The sequence below is a fragment of the Sciurus vulgaris genome (genome assembly GCF_902686455.1).
Source record: "Sciurus vulgaris genome assembly, chromosome: 6".
Taxonomy (NCBI): domain Eukaryota; kingdom Metazoa; phylum Chordata; class Mammalia; order Rodentia; family Sciuridae; genus Sciurus; species Sciurus vulgaris.
In genome coordinates this window covers 83,125,451-83,145,113 of record NC_136466.1, presented here as the reverse complement: position 1 = coordinate 83,145,113, position 19,663 = coordinate 83,125,451, and the positions used below count along the sequence as shown (strand labels likewise).

The 19,663-nt window shown below is 34.6% G+C and overlaps 2 protein-coding genes across 2 annotated transcripts in view; both read right to left on the bottom strand.

Moving 5' to 3' along the window:
• LOC306664329 (uncharacterized protein) overlaps nucleotides 1-6,664 on the bottom strand; it is a gene marked incomplete at its 5' end in the record, with an annotated part of 117,379 nt that extends 110,715 nt beyond the window's left edge. The window contains 2 exons of the mRNA XM_079145159.1: nucleotides 5,822-5,882; nucleotides 6,596-6,664. Coding sequence (XP_079001285.1) covers nucleotides 5,822-5,882; nucleotides 6,596-6,664 — 130 coding nt within the window. The remainder of the gene's footprint in view (nucleotides 1-5,821; nucleotides 5,883-6,595) is intronic.
• Nucleotides 1-19,663, bottom strand: part of NUDT12 (nudix hydrolase 12) — a 97,682-nt gene that overhangs the window by 34,680 nt on the left and 43,339 nt on the right. The window lies entirely within an intron of this gene.

The following is a 19,663-nucleotide window of genomic DNA, read 5'->3' as shown; positions in this document are numbered from 1 at the left end:
TCTTACTCAGCAGTATAATCTCTGTAAGATTGTGTCCTTCATTTCTAAGGAAATGATAACAAATTCTATCTTACAGTGTTGTCTTAAAGAAACACATCTTAAAATATGATGCCTATTTTTCTTTTTCTCCTCCTCCTCCTTTTTTTTTTTTTTTTTTTTTTTTCTTCTTCAGTGTTGAGGATTGGTTCCTGTAATTCTTAACCTCCTATTAGCAACAACCAAATTACATAATTACTTCCATAATTAGCACTGAGCATTGCCTGGCTTAGGGAGACTGGTCATATCATCAGAGCTGTAGGTGAGTGCTCAGATAATGCTGTCCAAATTATAAATTATTTTTTTGAATTTGAATTTCTAGATGTTTCCAAGGTCATCTCATTCAAAGCTCTCATTTTACAGATCATCCTTGCTTCCTTTTTTTTAATTTTAATTAAAATCATAAATTTACATAGGGCAATGTTGTTTGATTCATTCTGTTATTTTTTTCCCTTCCCCCCTCCCCTCCCAACCCTCTTTTCCCTCTATACATTCCTTTCTTCCTCCATTCTTACCACCCTCCTTATCCTGAACCCTAAACCTAACCCTAACCCTAACACTAAACCCTCCTACCCCCCCCCTTATATGTCCTCATCTGCTTATCAGCAAGATCATTCGTCCTTTAGTTTTTTGAGATTGGCTTATCTCACTTAGCATGATATCCTCCAATTTCATCCATTTGCCTGCAAATGCCATAATTTTGTCATTCCTCATGGCAGAGTAATATTCCATTGTATATATATGCCACAGTTTCTTTATCCATTCATCAACTGAAGGGCATCTAGGTTGGTTCCACAGTCTGGCTATAGTGAATTGAGCAGCTATGAACATTGATGTGGCTGTTTCTCTGTACTATGATGATTTTAAGTCCTTTGGGTATAGGCCAAGGAGTGCGATAGCTGGGTCAAATGGTGGTTCCATTCCAAGCTTTCTGAGGAATCTCCATACTGCTTTCCAGAGTGGCTGCACTAATTTGCAACCCCACCAGCAATGTATGAGTGTACCTTTTTCCCCACATCCTCGCCAACACCTATGGTTGCTTATGTTCTTGAAAATCGCCATTCTAATTGGGGTGAGATGAAATCTTAGGGTAGTTTTGATTTGCATTTCTCTTATTACCAGAGATGTTGAACATTTTTTCATATATCTGTTGATTGCTTGTACATCTTCTTCTGTGAAGTGTCCGTTCATTTCCTTAGCCCATTTGTTGATTGGATTATTTGTATTCTTGGTGTAGAGTTTTTTGAGTTCTTTATAGATTTGGGATATTAGCACTCTATCTGAAGTATGAGTGGCAAAGGTATTCTCCCACTCCGTAGGCTCTCTCTTCACATTACTGATAGTTTCCTTTGCTGAGAGAAAGCTTTTTAGTTTGACTCTATCCCAGTGGTTGATTCTTGCTTTTATTTCTTGTGCTATGGGAGTCCTGTTGAGGAAGTCTGCTCCTAAGCCAACAAGTTGAAGGTTTGGACCTACTTTTTCTTCTATAAGATGCAGGGTCTCCGGTCTGATTCCGAGGTCCTTGATCCATTGTGAGTTGAGATTTGTGCAGGGTGAGAGATAGGGGTTTAATTTCATTTTGTTGCATATGGATTTCCAGTTTTCCCAGCACAATTTGTTGAAGAGGCTATCTTTTCTACATTGCATATTTTTGGCACCTTTGTCTAGTATGAGAAAATTGTATTTATTTGGGTTTGTGTCCGTGTCTTCTATTCTGTACCATTGATCTACCTGTCTATTTTGGTACCAATACCATGCCGTTTTTGTTACTATTGTTTTGTAATAGAGTTGAAGATTTGGTATTGTGATACCCCCTGCTTCGCTCTTTCAACTGAGGATTGCTTTAGCTATTCTGGGTTTCTTATTCTTCCAGATGAATTTCATAATTGCTTGCTCTATTTCTGTAAGGTACATCATTGGGATTTTAATTGGAATTGCATTGAATCTATATAGCACTTTTGGTAGTATGGCCATTTTGACAATATTAATTCTTCCTATCCATGAACATGGGAGATCTTTCCATCTTCTAAGGTTTTCTTTAATTTCTTTCTTTAGTGTTCTGTAGTTCTCATTGTAGAGCTCTTTCACCTCTTTTGTGAGATTGATTCCCAAGTATTTTATTTTTTTCGAGGCTATTGTGAATGGGGTAGTTTTCCTAATTTCTCTTTCTGAAGATTCATCACTTATGTATAAAAATGCATTGGATTTATGAGCATTGATCTTGTAACCTGCTACTTTACTAAATTCACTTATGAGTTCTAAGAGTTTTCTGGTGGAATTTCCAGGTTCCTCTAAATATATAATCATGTCATCAGCAAACAGGGATAGTTTGAGTTCCTCTTTTCCAATTCGTATCCCTTTAATTTCTTTGGTTTGTCTAATTGCTCTGGCTAGAGTCTCAAGAACGATGTTGAATAGAAGTGGTGAAAGAGGGCATCCCTGCCTTGTTCCAGTTTTTAGGGGGAATGCTTTCAGTTTTTCACCATTTAGAATGGTATTAGCCATGGTCTTAGCATAAATGGCCTTTACAATGTTAAGGAATGTTCCCACTATCCCTATTTTTTCTAGTGTTTTGAGCATGAAGGGATGCTGTATTTTATCAAATGCTTTTTCTGCATCGATTGAAATAATCATGTGATTCTTGACTTTAAGTCTATTGATATGGTGAATTACATTTATTGATTTCCTGATGTTGAACCAACCTTGCATCCCTGGGATGAAACCCACTTGATCAGGGTGCACTATCTTTTTAATACGTTTTTGTATGCGATTTGCTAAAATTTTGTTGAGAATTTTTGCGTTGATGTTCATTAAGGATATTGGTCTGAAATTTTCTTTCCTTGATGTGTCTCTGTCTGGTTTAGGTATCAGTGTGATATTGGCTTTATAGAATGAGTTTGGGAGGGTTCCCTTCTCTTCTATTTTATGGAATATTTTGAGAAGTATTGGAAAGAGCTCTTCTTTAAAGGTTTTGTAGAACTCGGCTGAGAACCCATCTGGTCCTGGACTTTTCTTTGTTGGTAGGCTTTTGATGACCTCTTCTATTTCACTGCTTGAAATTGATTTATTTAAGTTGTGTATGTCCTCCTCGTTCAGTTTAGGCAATTCATATGTCTCTAGAAACTTGTTGATGTCTTTGAGGTTTTCTGTTTTGTTGGAGTATAGATTTTCAAAATAGCTTCTAATTATGTTTTGTATTTCACTCGTGTCTGTTGTGATATTTCCTTGTTCATTCTGAATTTTAGTAATTTGAATTTTCTCCCTCTTTCTCTTTGTTAGCGTGGCTAAGGGTTTATCAATTTTATTTATTTTTTCAAAGAACCAACTATTTATTTTGTTAATTTTTCCGATTGTTTCTTTTGTTTCAATTTCGTTGATTTTGGCTCTGATTTTAACTATTTCCTGTCTTCTACTACTTTTGGTGTTGGTCTGCTCTTCTTTTTCTAGGGCTTTGAGCTGTAATGTTAAGTCATTTATTTGTTGATTTCTACTTCTTTTGTTGAATGCGCCCCATGAAATAAATGTTCCTCTCAGTACTGCTTTCATCGTGTCCCAGAGATTTTGATATGATGTGTCTTTGTTCTCATTTACTTCTAAGAATTTTTTAATTTCCCTCCTGATGTCTTCTGTTATCCATTCATCGTATAATAGTGTATTATTTAATCTCCAAGTATTGGAGAAGTTTCTGTTTTTTATTCTGTCATTTATTTCTAATTTCAGTCCATTATGATCTGATAGAGTACAAGGTAGAATCTCTATCTTCTTGTATTTGCTAACAGTAGCTTTGTGGCATAAAACATGGTCTATTTTAGAGAAGGATCCATGTGCTGCTGAGAAGAAAGTGTATTCGTTCTGGTTGGATGGTATATTCTATATAAGTCGGTTAAGTCTAAATTGTTGATTGTGTTATTGAGATCTATGGTTTCTTTATTCAATTTTTGTTTGGACGATCTATCCAGTGGTGAGAGAGGTGTGTTAAAATCGCCTAGTATTATTGTGTTGTGGTCTATTTGATTTCTGTTATTGAGAAGGATTTGTTTGACGTACATGCATGAGCCAATGTTTGGGGCATAGATATTTATGATTGTTATGTCTTGCTGATTTATGCTTCCCTTAAGCAGTATGTAATGTCCTTCTTTATCCCTTCTGACTAGTTTTGGCTTGAAGTCCACATTATCTGAAATGAGGATGGATACTTCAGCTTTTTTGCTGTGTCTGTGTGCATGGTATGTTTTTTCCCATCCTTTCACCTTTAGTCTATGGGTATCTCTATGAGATGGGTCTCTTGCAGGCAGCATATTGTTGGATTTTTCTTTTAATCCAATCTGCCAGTCTATGTCTTTTGATTGATGAGTTCAGGCCATTAACATTCATGGTTATTATTGCAATATGATTTGTATTCCTAGTCATTGGACTCATTTTTGTTTTTTGACATGATTTGGTTTCTCCTTTATTTGGCTATTCCTTTAGGCTAGTTCCTCCCGTTGCTGATTTACATCGTTGTTTTTCATCTCTTCTTCATGGAATATTTTGCTGAGAATGTTCTGTAATGCTGGCTTTCTTTTTGTAAATTCCTTTAGGTTTTGTTTATCATGGAAGGATCTTATCTCATCGTCAAATCTGAAAGTAAGTTTTGCTGGGTATAAAATTCTTGGTTGACATCCATTTTCTTTCAGGGCTTGGTAAATGTTTCAGGCCCTTCTAGCTTTTAGGGTCTGTATTGAAAAATCTGCTGATATTCTTATTGGTTTCCCCCTGAATGTAATCTGATTCTTTTCTCTCGTGACCTTTAAAATTCTGTCTTTATTTTGAATGTTAGGTATTTTCATAATAATGTGCCTTGGTGTAGGTCTGTTGTAATTTTGCATATTTGGAGTCCTATAAGCCTCTTGTACTTGGTTTTCCATTTCATTCTTCAGATTTGGAAAATTTTCTGATATTATTTCATTGAATAGATTGTTCATTCCTTTGGTTTGTTTCTCTAAGCCTTCCTCAATCCCAATAATTCTTAAATTTGGCCTCTTCATGATATCCCATAATTCTTGTAGATTCTGTTCATGATTTCTTACCATCTTTTCTGTTTGGTCAACCTTGTTTTCAAGATTAAATATTTTGTCTTCAATATTTGAGGTTCTGTCTTCCAGGTGATCTATCCTATTGGTTATACTTTCTATGGAGTTTTTAACTTGGTTTATTGTTTCCTTCATTTCAAGGATTTCTGTTTGGTTTTTTTTCAGTATCTCTAACTCTTTATTGAAATGTTCTTTTGCTTCCCTTATTTGTTCTTTTAACTGTTGATTGGTGCGTTCATTTAATGCCTGCATTTGTTCTTTCATCTCCTCGTTTGCTTCCCTGATTGTTTTAATTATGTACATTCTGAACTCCCTTTCGGACATTTCTTCTGCTGTGCTGTCATTGGGTTTTATTGATATAGTATCTAGGTTTGGTTCGGACATTTTCTTCCCTAGTTTTCTCATATTGGTCAGATGTCAGTGGGACTCTGTGATATTGTAGATTTCCTCTATTGGCTTATAGTGTCCCTGTAGATTTCCAGTGTATCACCTACCAGCCTGCAGTAGCCTGAAGTCTTGGATTAACTTGATAATGTAGTGCTTCCGAAGAACGCTGCCCCTAGCCCGCTACTGGTTCCAGGGAGAGAGACCTGGAGAGGTCTCTTGCTGCCCAGCCCTGGTCCCAGAGGCTGGTTGCAGGTCGGAGGTCTACAATAGTTCTACAATAGTTTTGTAATGTGTACTTATTTCCTGTCTCCAAAACAAATATTTACCATCTTGTTTCTTCTCCAGATTCCCATCTCTCCTCCTCTTCCCTACACTCTGGATGATGAGCTTGACACATGGGACACAGGAAATGGAAATCAACTGAAAATCTCTCTGCTTTCCAATACCCAAACTTCCAATTTCTTTGAATTTGTTTCAGATTTTACCAAATCCCTTTTATTTTAAGTATACTGGACCACTTTCCTACAATTATTTTCTCTTCTCCTGTAGTAATATTTTTCACTGTTATACTCCATCTATTGTCATGTATCTCTGTTCAGCTTGACAGCAACACATCTTGAAGAATTTGTCTATATTTTCTGACTCGGCTTTTCTCTCTTCACATCTTTTCTCAAGCCCATCACAAGCAGACCAGTATCCCCACCCATTCCACAGGATGAGTCTTGTCCAGGTTGTCACTGACACTCATATTGTTAAAGCAAAGAGCCACTTATCTGCCGTCATCTCAGAATTTGACACACTGTTCCTCTTGCATCCATTCCTTCCTCAATTCCACAGAGCCACACTCTTTTGGTTGTCATCCTGCTCTATTAACAATCCCTTCTTAGATGCTATTGCTTGATCTAATCTTTTGACATTTTCAGGTTCCTTTTGCTTCTTCATTAACTCTCTAGTTAGTAAATTTATTTCCATTGTTCTCAAATATTCTGTATGGATGATTCTAAAATTCATAAGTTCATAGGCTCAGAAGTCCCTGCTTAAATAGCCAACTGCCAAATGGACATATCTTCTTGGATGTCTAATTGGAATCTCAAACTTACCATGCACCCAACAGAGTTCTTTATGTCCTCTGCTTTCTCCAATTCCTCCCTCCTCTGAATCTTTACCATCTCAATCAGCAGTATCACTAATTCAGCTCAAATCAGATACTAAGATGTCATTGGTGACCCTTTAACTTTCCTCCTTCAAGCCATCAGTGTTTGTCTTACTCTATTTCTCAACATCTTATTCCAAATGTATCCATTTATTTTTTTCTCCAGTGTTACTACCCTAATCCAACCCACCATATTTATGTTTTTAAAATCTGGACTATTACAATAATTTTCTAATTAGTTTTCTTACCTCCAAGTTAAAAAATATTTGAAAACTGTGTATTTATACTCAGTTATAAGGTTAAAATTCTTATCCTTTGATTATTTACATAGCAACCAGATTGACTTTTTAAAAACAAAAATAAAATTATATCATCTCTCTCTGCTTAAAACTCTTGAAGGGTTTCTCATTTCACTTCAGAAAAGTTCTAAACGTTTAACTATTTTTTCCATAAATGCATAAAATTTAATTTTATCCACAAGCAAAGAATATCACTGTTAAAGTTTGGTAATACATTACAGAATCCATTTCATTGCAGATTTTCCTGGCTTTATATTTTTCATAAATATTTATTTGTTCTGTATGAAATTGGCAATAAAATTCAGGAAAGTCACCATGATTGCTATTATATATCAGCTGAATCTTATCACATCTGATGCCTTTATATTGATTTTATAGATTTTTTTTCCATCTGGGCTTTGACTTATTACTATAATTCACAGAAGAATGAGGAAAATCTGAACAGAAAAACTTACATTTTTCTACTGCAGAATTACATGGTGGTACCATTACTCTGAGAAAGCTGTTGGATTGTGAAGATTTTTTTGAAAGGTATTGTTAGAAAATTTTACTGATGTCACTTTTCTGACAAATTACTTAAAAATTCTCTATTGTATTGCTAAGCTGGAACATTTTCCTTGAAACATTGAACGATAATGCTCTATTACCAATACAAAGAAGTTCACAAAAGAGTAGATAATGATCACTATTAAAATGCTAGAAGGAGACTATGAAACAAATTCGGATGGTTAAATGCTCAGCTTCCAAGGTAGCACATCATCTAGTACTCTTTGTGATGTCCATCATCTTGAGTTTTCTATAGACTCCGAAAAAACATTTTAGCATTTTTCATATGACTTCATTTTCTCGATTTTAAAACAAATCCCATATAATCTGTACTAAATTTTTAAAGAAAATTCATAAATGTGAAACAAGTTCCCAAAAAGTTCAAGTTCAAAATTGATTGAAAAATATGCATATTTATAATAATTTATGTAGATAAAATATTTGAATTCATCCGGTTAAACTTTTTAAGCATAAACTTTCAATTAAACCAAATTATCCTTTCTCCAAGCATGCAATGGGTTAGTTATTAAGGCATGTGAGGAGTACTTATGTCCATCTGCAAAAGAGATTTTTAGCCATCAACGGAGCATAAATCTGTTAAGGTCTTGCGTTTAGAGAACCTCAATACTAAAATAATTGTTGGATTCGTTATGGCCTGTAATGAATCAAACAACTTAATGGATGCAGTTAATCCTTGGAGTGACAAGGACATACAAATTAAATGAGAATCTCTTAGGAAATGAAATGTAAATAATACAGAGGATTGTGTGGTGTATGATTTATAATGTTATTAATAGTAATAATGTTTAAAACTTGAAAAAATATTACTAACCAAAAGTGGGCATTATTTAATGAAGTTTGATGTAACACCAGGACAAAAAGGATGAACTAAAAATGAAAATCCCTTACAATGTGTCTATTTTGCATTTGACTGAAGATCCATATGTGACCATCTACCCTACTCCCTTATTTCTCTTCAAAGGAAACTAGTAGACAAAACAATTGTTCAAACATGATGCTGAGATGTTGCTTCACTTCTCTTTCCACCATGGCCAGACTCTGCAAGGGAAGAATTTTCTCACTTAAGATTTTTTGAATGAACTGGGGATATATAGCTCAGTTGGTAGACTGCTTGTCTTGCATGCACAAGGCCCTGGGTTCAATCCTCAGTACCAAAAAACAAAAACAAAAAACAAAAAACAAACAAAAAAAAAACCAACAAAAAAACAAAACAAAAAAAAAAGCAAAAAAAAAAAAAAAAAAAAACAATTGAAGATTTTCATTGCTTTGTTAAATGTAGAGGCTCCTCCTGACATACTTTGGGAACTTTCCCTTTCCTCTCTCACTTTTAGAGAAGGACTCTTGGTGAAAGGATTTGAATTGTAATTGGGAAGATTGCAGCATGCTTCTAACAGAGGTAGCCTTAGAATTTGGCATGCTGTTACAGGCTAGGTTCTGAGCTGAACTTGATGTAAACATGTAAATATAAAGCAAATTTCACGTAGTTTACAATTTAGCACAGATTCTTACATTACAGTGTGCTTGAGAAACTCTGAGCAACAAGCTAAAAATGTAGATTTTTAAGCCTCAGCTTAGAGATTCAGGACCCAGGTATAAGCATTTTTAATATGCACCTACCTTCCACTCCATTGCACACACACACACACACACCAAGTTCAGAAACTCCACTGAACCAGATACAGTTGGGTAGGTAGAGTGGAACTTTATTCAGAAAATCTTTGAAAGCCTAAGATTTTAGCAGAGGGAGCCCTGAGGAAACTTGCTATGAATGCAGTGTCGCTTCATTCCACCTCATTTCCCTCTTCTCTCAATTGTTGCCCACTATGTCTTGATTTTTTATATTGTTTTGGTTTAAGAACAGATTCTCTTTCTTTCTATATCAACAAGCTTCTGAAAAGAAAGCTCAGTGAAAGATTAATTTTTTTGTAGCAAAATAAATGAAAAGAAGTTCCACTTGAACTGTATTCTAAATCACTCACATGTTAGTGCCCCAGTATTTGTTTATTTCGAACTAACCAGAACTTGTGATAAAAATTGAGAAAGTCAAATTAGCAAGCCAGGGATGCTGGAATTAGAAGAAAAATAATTGTCTTTTTGATCACTTGTCTTACCTGTCTTGACACTCAGCTTCCCAGAGTCAAAGGGTTCCTACACTTTGGGTTTGACTTTTCTTTTTTAAAAATTTTTTTAGATGTTGATGGAACTTTATTTATTTTTATGTGGTGCTGAAAATTGAACCGAGTGCCTCACACATGCCAGGCAAAGGCTCTACCACTGAGCCCCAACTCCAGCCCTTGACGTTGCTTTTAAGAGCTGAAATGGTTGGCAAGTGCAAGGGGGTTTACAGTGAAGTGTTTGGAAGCAGGGTATCTGGCAGGATAATTGATCAGGTATCTAAAGTTTGATCTTCCTATTTATGATGAAGCCTCTATTTGTCCATTCTTTAGGGCTCCAGCATTTGTACAGCATATTCTTTGGGAAGCACCTCTACTGAGAATTATCTTCCCAGGATTGTCCTAGCCCCCCGATGCTCCATAGTTAAGTTGAGTTAGCCAACTGAGCATCAGAGGAAATTTATTTTGTAGTCCAGCAAAAAGAGACAAAGCACCTAGTGTATACAGCCTTTGTTTATGTCAGTCTTCTGAGGCATCACCAGAAGTATGTTAACTAAACATAGGATTCACAAAGACTGATAATTTATCTATTGTATTTAGAAATGTTCTTATTCCTGATGTGTGGAAGGAACACAGTAGTTAATAAATACTTGTTGGATTAACGAATGAACACAACTTGCTCTATTGGTTTTCAACTTCAGTTATTTGGGTACTACCTTCATGATCTTTACTACACCTAGCATTACACCTGTGCTGTTATTGCTCAATAATTTTTGATTCATTAAATTTTCTACTTTAGATACACATTAAGCTATAATATAGTTGGAATCATAGATTATATCAAATAATAGGAAAAAAACAAATAATAAAAAGTAAATATCTTCATGTTGTAATAACTAAAACCATTTTGCATAATAACCTTAAATGTCTCTTGATTTGGAAGATGTAGTCATGTTCCATGTGCTATTTTCATGACATTATTAGACTAGAAATCCCTAAAGAATTGTATTTTGCTTTGCTTCATTTCCTCTCTAGCTTTGGAATGAATACTATTGTGCAAGTTTAGCTAATCCCACGTGATGTATGAATTAAATATCACTGTACAGAGGAGGAAGCACTTTCTTCATTTACAAGAGAAATCTAGCTTCTGTAAGGTGTGTGTGTGTGTGTGTGTGTGTGTGTGTGTGTGTGTGTGTGTGGTGGTGGTGGTGTTTTTACTTGCTATATCTGAGAAATCTGTAATTATGATTTTTCTCTACTCTGACCTTAACTGACATGGGGACTTTCAGAATTTATCTTAATAAACCCATTTCCAAATTTTACTTAGTCCCTTGTTACTCTTTATAGCACTCCTTTTTGACTAATTGTGTTGCTTACAATAAGATAGTTTCATTTCAATACATACATTTCAAATAAGAAAAAAATTTACTAAAATGATATACCTTCATTAGCACAAAGAAAGAAAAAATGAGGCACATATATGCACTTGAATATAACATTAGATACGTTACAAAAGTTAGTAAAAGAATAGGCACAAAAGGCTAATTTTTTTTCTACTCAAGACTTTCCTACCTATTAATTAAATAAAGAATGCCTTTGAGTTTTCTAAAGAGGAATTCTCTCTCTCTCTCTCTCTCTTTCTTTGCTTATTAAAGTGGAGATACACTACTTTAGTAACATGTTACAGAATAGCTATGCTTCTCTGAAGATTTAATAATTCCTGAATTGTCAACTCTTGTTGAGTTTAAATGATATCCTCTTAACTTTAGAATATTCAGTCTTAAATTACAGAAAACTCTGTGTAATTCCTACAAAACAGGAAATCACTGTAACTCATTCAATGAGTCGTCTTTTCCCAGAAGTGGATCTCATCAATTCTGCTCATACCAGAGAGTCCTGAATTGCTCAAAGCAGATCCTCTACAACATATTCATTCTTTTCAGTCAAGAAGCAAAGAAAACCCATGTATAATCACATTGCTACATGCCAAAAAGTAAAAAAAGTCTCAAAAAAATAGTAAAAACAAACCCACCCAAACATTTTATATTAATATTAATGTAAACAAGATAGAAGGGTTCCAAAGATGTGTCAATGAAAAGATTGAAAGCAGAAATCTTCAATAATTTTAGAATCACTATTTTAAAATATTTTCTATATTCTCTTTATTCACTAAATATATTTCTGTAGCTTAGTCCAAACTACTGCAAGTTTCTGAAAGCAATAAAAAGACATGTTTAAAACAGTTATATATTTGATATTTTCTGCTGACCTTCTTTGCACTACTGATTTTGCTATATTTTTCCCATGGTCATAAAAAAAGGTTTGCAGTCTGATTAATGTTGAAGGAATGAGAAATTGTGCTTAAAATTAATCTGCCAGGTTAATTTAATCACTTTATGATTGGATTCATATTGAGCATGTAATCAGTGCTAACAATATAGTCCATCTCAAATTCACTGAGGTCTGGGCAGTCTCATGAGGTCAGAATAATAGGTTAGTGCATTTTGTGTAGTATAGGTACTTCTTCACAATTCAGATAATATTCAGAATTTTTATTCTGCACATTGCAAAAATATGTGCACATTGGGAACTAGTATATGAAAGGGGCATCATATTTGATGGAAGAGTTGAGCATCTGATCCATCACAGTTAAATTCCTGTTGCAACATTTTAAAGACTTATTTGAAAACTTGGGTTGTTGGATGGTTTTGTCCCTGGAGAGAAGATACCAAGACTATCTTAAAGCATTGTAATTATAATTTTTTCACATCATTACTACGAAAATTTCTTTGAAAAGTCAATCAACTTTACATAAGGTTTGTTGTTGTTGTTGTTGTTTAAAGGTTAATTGATAGAAACTGAAGGTATATCTCAAAAAACCAAAGATTTTTAAAAATTATTTTTCCAAATAAAGAATTTGAGGATACTTATTTCATATTATAGTTTGACACTGGGATAAACAAACCGATGTTTAAACTCTGAGAGGTTAAAGAAGATTAAACACTAATATTCAAATTCTGAATGAGGAAGATTAGAAGAGCTGACTGAATCCTAAATGGCAAAAGAAGTCTTCCATAGTGCTAGGATTGTAGCTCAGTGGTAGAGTGCTTGCCTAAATGTGTGAGGCACTGGGTTCCATCCCCAGCACCGCATAAAAATAAACAAATAAAATAAAGGTATTGTATCCATCTACAACTCAAAAAAAGGTTTATAAAAATAAGTCTTCCATAGTAAATGTATATTACCATAAAAATCTTGGGGCACATTAGATCAGCTGAAAGCAAGATTGTAAATAGGCTATTCTGCATAGTTTGTTTTGGGGTTATATACATAAAAGATAGTGGTCAGAATATTTTGCCTGTGAAATTGACTTAAATCACAGAGTAATTTCAATTGTTATAGAAAAGAAATTCTGAGTTCAGATCACAATGTTTGGGTAGTTAACATATTTCAAAAAGTTAAATATAAACATTTATTTAAGTAAAAGTAAGTATAAAATTAATGTAGAAAATGCAACTAACAAAAGTAGATACATAAATTGCTTTACCTTTTAGAGAATTTAATACTGAAATTAAAACAAAGCAAAATATAGGAATTCAAAACGAAATCTTCTGCTTTGAAATGAAAGTGATCCTTTCTACATTCAAAATGAATTTCAATTACGTTTAGAAACCTAACTTGTCAACTGCATTTTCCTTGCTTTCCAAATGTACAATTTATTTGAAATAAGCAAATTAGGATATGGGTAATGGTATTCAAATGTGCATATGATATGATGTCTTTCTTTAAAGGAGAGGCCTAAGCATATTGAATATTTAGAATTTTGAGGATGTCACCATCCTCTGTATTTGTTAACAGAATAAGTTACAAACAGCTGTTACCTAGTTAGTCTTTAGAAAGGAATATGTTGCTAAATTTTGTTCTTTATATAACATTCAAATAATTTTCCCTTTGCCATTATTCTTTGCCAAACAGTCAATTTACAGCAGCTAAGATTAAAATAGAGAATGCTTTACTCAAAAAGAAAAATCCACATTTATAGATATAAAATCAGCTCACCTGGGTGAAGCCTTCATAAATCGTTCAGCTCTGAAGGAAACATGGATAAAATGCTAATAAATATTTTGAAAGGCAAGAAAATGAAGATTTGAGTACCTTGTCTTGTTCTACACTGGATTTATCTGGGTCCTCTAAGTCCCAAATCTGATTAGCATATTTAATCTTATGCAGTGTCGGGAATAGTCTACTATCCTTTAATCAGTCTATTTTTATCTTTCTTAATCACCCCTAATGGTTTATTTTTAAACATGCTTTTAGTGAACAATGATGCACAGTGTGCTTTTATAGTTTAGGAACTTTGACATGGATATTCATGAAATACAGGCATGATGTTCTTGTGGAACAGATGAAGGGGAAGAAATCAAAATAATAATGGAAACCTAAATGATCTAGCTTGGCTGTTTACATGGGTTGGGCTTATTATGAGGTAATTTTATATATCTTTTGTGGTAGTCAGGGCCAGAAGCAGTGTGGTATTTGATATGATGGATGCTATAGATTTTGATTCAAAAGTCTTAAATTTCAGTACCATTTCCACATCCTATATTTATCTTAGGAAAGCCTTTTTACTCTTAGATTTAATATGTTCATTTGTAAAACTGGGATAAGTATTATAGACATTATAGACCCTGATGTAGAATTTTTGAAATCCCATGAATTTCGTAAATGACAATAGAGCTTAGAATCTTCAAGTGATTAAAATGTTATTTCTATTTAAACTAGTAGCACATGGCATTGATGATAGTTCTCCAAATTTTCTTTAGTGAATATTATTAATGCATTATAAAAATTTAGAAGATTTTTTCCTATAGTTCCTTGAAAGAACATAAATTATGGTCTGTAAAAGAGGTTGGAAGACAGATGAGAGTTGAAAATCGAGAGGTAAGTTGCCATACCAAGGAGAATTGACTCTTTTCTTTGTTGAAGTGGGGGGGGGGGGTCTTTTTGAAGTTTAAAGTAGGATAAAGATTAAATAAAATTGATCCTTGGCATGATACCCTTGGCTGCACTGCGAGGAATGGATTGGAAACAAAACCAGATATAAGGAAACAAATTCTGGAAGCTGATGTAGAAACCAGGTGAGTGGTCTAAAAGTAGGATGGTGGCAGTGAAAGGAGTGAAGAGGGAGGAAGGAAGTTATGGAGAGGGAGATGCTGAGATTTAAGAAGATTTAAGAAGAATTCATTCTGAAGAGAAGTCATAGGATTTAGAGATTGCTTGGCTGTGGAGTGCAGAAAGGTGAGGGATAAGGTGCATACAGACAACAAAGCCCAAATTTCCATATTGGGCAAGACTTTTGACATAGGGATGATAAAAGCTAGAACTTGCTTAGAAGAAAAGATAATGTTAAGATATGTAGTAGTTGGGAGGCTTGGGACATCTGAGTAGCATTATCTGATGGACAGCTGAGGCAGAGAAATTTGAGAACCAAGTAAGTAATGAAGGTCCTAAAGAAACGTATAGAGTAGCAAAAGTAGAAGACCCAAAATGACCAAAATTTAAGGGAATCGAAGAGGAGATTGAAACTGGAAGTGCTTTGGTCTATACAGTGTTATTATGAAACTTCTTTAAAATAAGTTAAAAGATAAAAGGATTTGGAGTGGAATACCTCCTTCAAGCTCCGGTTTTCCTATTTATGAAAAATTTACCTTTGAGAAATGGGCCTCCTCTTTGCCAGTTGTAAATTGGGATAATGTTATTAATAAGCATTTATTCCAGGCATGGGGGCACAGGGCTGTAAAGCCAGTGGTTTGGGAGGCTGAGGCAGGAAGATCTCATGTTCAAAGTTAGCCTCAGCAAAAGCTAGGTGCTAAGCAACTCACTGAGACCCTGTCTCTACATAAAATACAAAATAGGGCTGGGGATGTGGCTCAGTGGTCAAGTGCACCTGAGTTCAATCTCTGGTACAAATAAAAAAAAAAAGAAAGAAGAAAAAAAAAGGCATTAAGAGTGATATTTAAGAATAAAACTAAATAATTATCAACTTTGATTATTTAAAGCCCTGTGTAAATATTACTGTTATGAGAATAAGCTAACCAAAGAGTTGTTTCCTTAAGAGCTTGTCTTAAATAGGAATGCTTAAGTAAATCTTAGAAATGGATTGCAAAGAACAGGTGAAAAAATAACTTTTGCAAAGTCTAGAAGTCTGAATTGGAAGGAATATACAACTTAATTCAAAGAAATATACAACTTATTAGAAATGATGACACATATACTGAACAAGGAGAATATTCATACACTTTTCCCTGTGTAAAATAAAACCAAGATTTTTAAATTAAAAAAAAATTTTTTTCATTTTTATAGATCTATTTTTTGGGGGCAGGGGGTCATTCTAGGGATTGAACTCAGGAGCACTTGACAACTGAGCCACATCCCCAGTACTATTTTGCATTTTATGTAGAGACAGGGTCTCAGTGAGTTGCTTAGCATCTTGTTTTTGCTGAGGCTGACTTTGAACTCACAATCCTCTTGCCTAAGCCTCCTGAGTTGCTGGGATTACAAGCATGTGCCACCATGGCAGTTTATAGATCTATTTTTCTTTTCTTTTTTAAATTTGTTCTATTCAATTGATGAATGGATGAAGAAACTGTGGTATATATATATACAATGGAATATTACTCAGCCATAAAGAATGATAAAATTATGACATTTTCAGGCAAATGGATGAAATTGGAGAATATCATGATAAGTGAGATAAACCAATCTCAAAAAACCAAAGGACAAATGATTTTGCTAATAAGTGGATGATGACACATAATGGGGGGAGGGAGGGGTTAGTGTTAGGGTTAGAGTTAGGGTTAGGGAGGGGGGCAAGAATGGAGGAAGGAAGGACTGTATAGAGGGAAAAGAGGGGTGGGAGGGGTGGGGGGAAGGGAAAAAATAACAGAATGAATCAAACAACATTACCCTAGGTAAATTTATGATTACACAAATGGTATGCCTTTACGCCATGTACAAACAGAGAAACAACATGTATCCCATTTGTTTACAATAAAAAATAAATAAATAAATATATGTATATAAATAAAATTCCAACCTTTAAAAAATAAATTTGTTCTAATTATATATGACTACAGAATGCATTTTGACACATTGTACACAAATAGAGCACAACTTCTCATTTTCTGGTTGTACATGATACAGAGTCACAGGTCATGCAATCATATATGATATAGGGTAATAATGTCTGTTGTCTATCCCATTCCACATTCTTCTCACCTCCTCACCCCCTATCCTTCCCTCACTCCCCTCTGCCCAATGAAAATTTCCTCCATTCTTCTCTAGCACTGCCCCCATCATGAATCAGCATCCACTTATCTGAGAAAACATTCCACCTTTGGTTTTTTGGATTTGGCTTATTTCACTTAGCATGATATTCTCCAGCTCCATCTATTTACCTGCAAATGCCATAATTTCATGCTTCTTTAAGGCTGAGTAATATTCCATCATGCCTATATACCACATTTTCTCTATCCATTCATCTGTTGAAGGGGCTCTAGTTTGGTTCCATAGTTTAGCTATTGTGAGCTGCTATAAACATTGATGTGGCTATGGCACTACAGTATGTGGAAAGATCTCTCATGTTCTTGGATAGGCAGAATTAATATTGTCAAAATGGCCATCCTACCAAAAGTGTTATACAGACAATGCAATTCCTATTAAAATCCCATTGACATTCTTCATAGAAATACACAGACTAGCCAAAGCAATCCTTAGTAAGAAGAATGAAACAGAAAGCATCACAATTCCAGACCTCAAACTATACTATAGAGCAATAGTAACAAAGACAGCATGGTATTGGCACAAAAATAGACACGTAGACCAATGGTACAGAATAGAAGACACAGAGACAAACCCCCATAAATACTGTTATCTCATATTAGACAAAGGTGCCAAAATCATACAATGGAGAAAAGATAGCCTCTTCAATAAGTGGTGCTGGAAAAACTGGAAATCCATATGTAACAAAATGAAATTCAACCCCTCTCTCTCACCCTGCACAAAACTCAACTCAAAGTGGATCAAAGATAGATACTAGAACAGAGACCCTGCACCTAATAGAAGATAAAGTAGGCCCAAATCTTCATCATGTCAGCTTAGGAACAGACTTCTGTAACAAGACTCCTAAAGCACAAAAAGTAAAATCAAGAATTGATAAATGGGATGGATTCAAACTAAATTGCTTCTCAGCAAAGGAAGCAATCAATAATGTGAAGAGAGCGCCTACAGAATGAGAGAAATCTTTACCACACACACCTGAGATAGAGAACTAATCTCTAGGATATATAAATAACTCAAAAAATTTAACACCAAAAAACAAATAACCCAATCAATAAATGGGGTAAGAAACAGAATAGACACTTCACATAAGAAGAAAAATGAATGGTCAACAAATATATGAAAAAATGTTCAACACTTCTAGCAAATAGAGAAGCACAAATCAAAACTACTCTAAGATTTTATCTCACTCCAGTCAGAATGGCAATTATCAAAGGTACAAGCAACAATAAGTGTTGATGAGAATGCGGGGGGAAAGGTACCCTCATACACTGCTGGTGGGACTGCAAATTGGAGCAACTACTCTGAAAAGCAGTGTGGAGATTCCTCTGAAAACTTGGGATGGAACCTCCATTTGACCTAGCTATCCCACTCCTTGGTTTATACCCAAAGGACTTAAAATCAGCATATTATAAAACCAAGCTTCTTACGTGACAAATTTATCATCATATTAGAAAATGAAATGTGTTTTTGTTCACAAGGATGTATGAAATGACTGGGAACTAAAGCAAAAGATTGATAGAGCAATCCTAGGAATTTGTACAAAGTAAATTAAGGGTGTATTTTGGAAATAATAATTAGATACATCTGCAGCCATGTCCACCTAGATATGTACAAATTTTCCCCAGAATCCCAAAACACACAGATTTCCAACTAGCTTCCTATTTATTGGTAGACTCTCACCGAAGCCCTAACCTTGATGCAGAGGGGAGAGTGGTCAGAACCAACAAAATCCCTGTGGTTCAGTTTGCATGCATCATTGGTGTATTCTTTCTTCAGATCTGCAAACAAACTGGCACTACAGTATTCACACAAATACAAGTAAACCTAGCAAAAAAGCAATATAATTCTTCTGTAAAGCTGTTGGATAAATGGCATTTAAAATCACTGTACCCCCACTGATAGAAATGGTTTCAGCTCACAGCCACCTGAGAGCAGTAATAAATATTTATAAGGTACTCTGCTGAGGCATTCAGATCATACTGCTCTGGTAAACTACAATTTCAGGCAAGAGCAAAAATAAACTTCAGACTACATCACTTGTCCATGCACTCTGTACTGAATGTGTAAGAGTACCATTTTCAGTTTCTACTCCTGGGTGTAATTTCCGCATTACTAACAATGAAGCCACCTCACTAGTTAAGGATTTAGATGAATGCCTTTAATTCATCAGGAAGGAGACAATGAACTGTTCTGGTAGAGTTCCCCTGAGCCCAGGAATGGAAAGCTAGGACCTTTTTTTCATTCTTTGTGCTACTGTTTATGTTTCTTACCAGACTTCTTGTTAGAAAGAAGAAAAAAGTTTCCATTAGCATGAAGTCTTCTTTTTTAAGTTTAAAATCAATGTTAAAATTTCACAGCTTCCCCCACTATTCTGGAGAATCACCAAGAGATACCCATCACTTGCTGCAATGACTGTGTCTGCTTAGCAATAAAAAGAAAAATGTAGTATTCTTGAAGGAATAAAGAAAAATTAAAAGTATTTCTTTTACCAATGAGTACAATTATATGTGCATATTCCTTCAGTAAAAACAGAATGAGAAATACGCCCATTAGCCCAATTAACACATCCAAATGCTTATTCCAGAACTGAAAAAAATTTTTCCAAACAAGTAAAAATATTCAGGTTGCTGACTACATTCTCCCCACACTATTTTTATTATTTGAATGACTCTCCTTTGTACCATTTTTACTTTG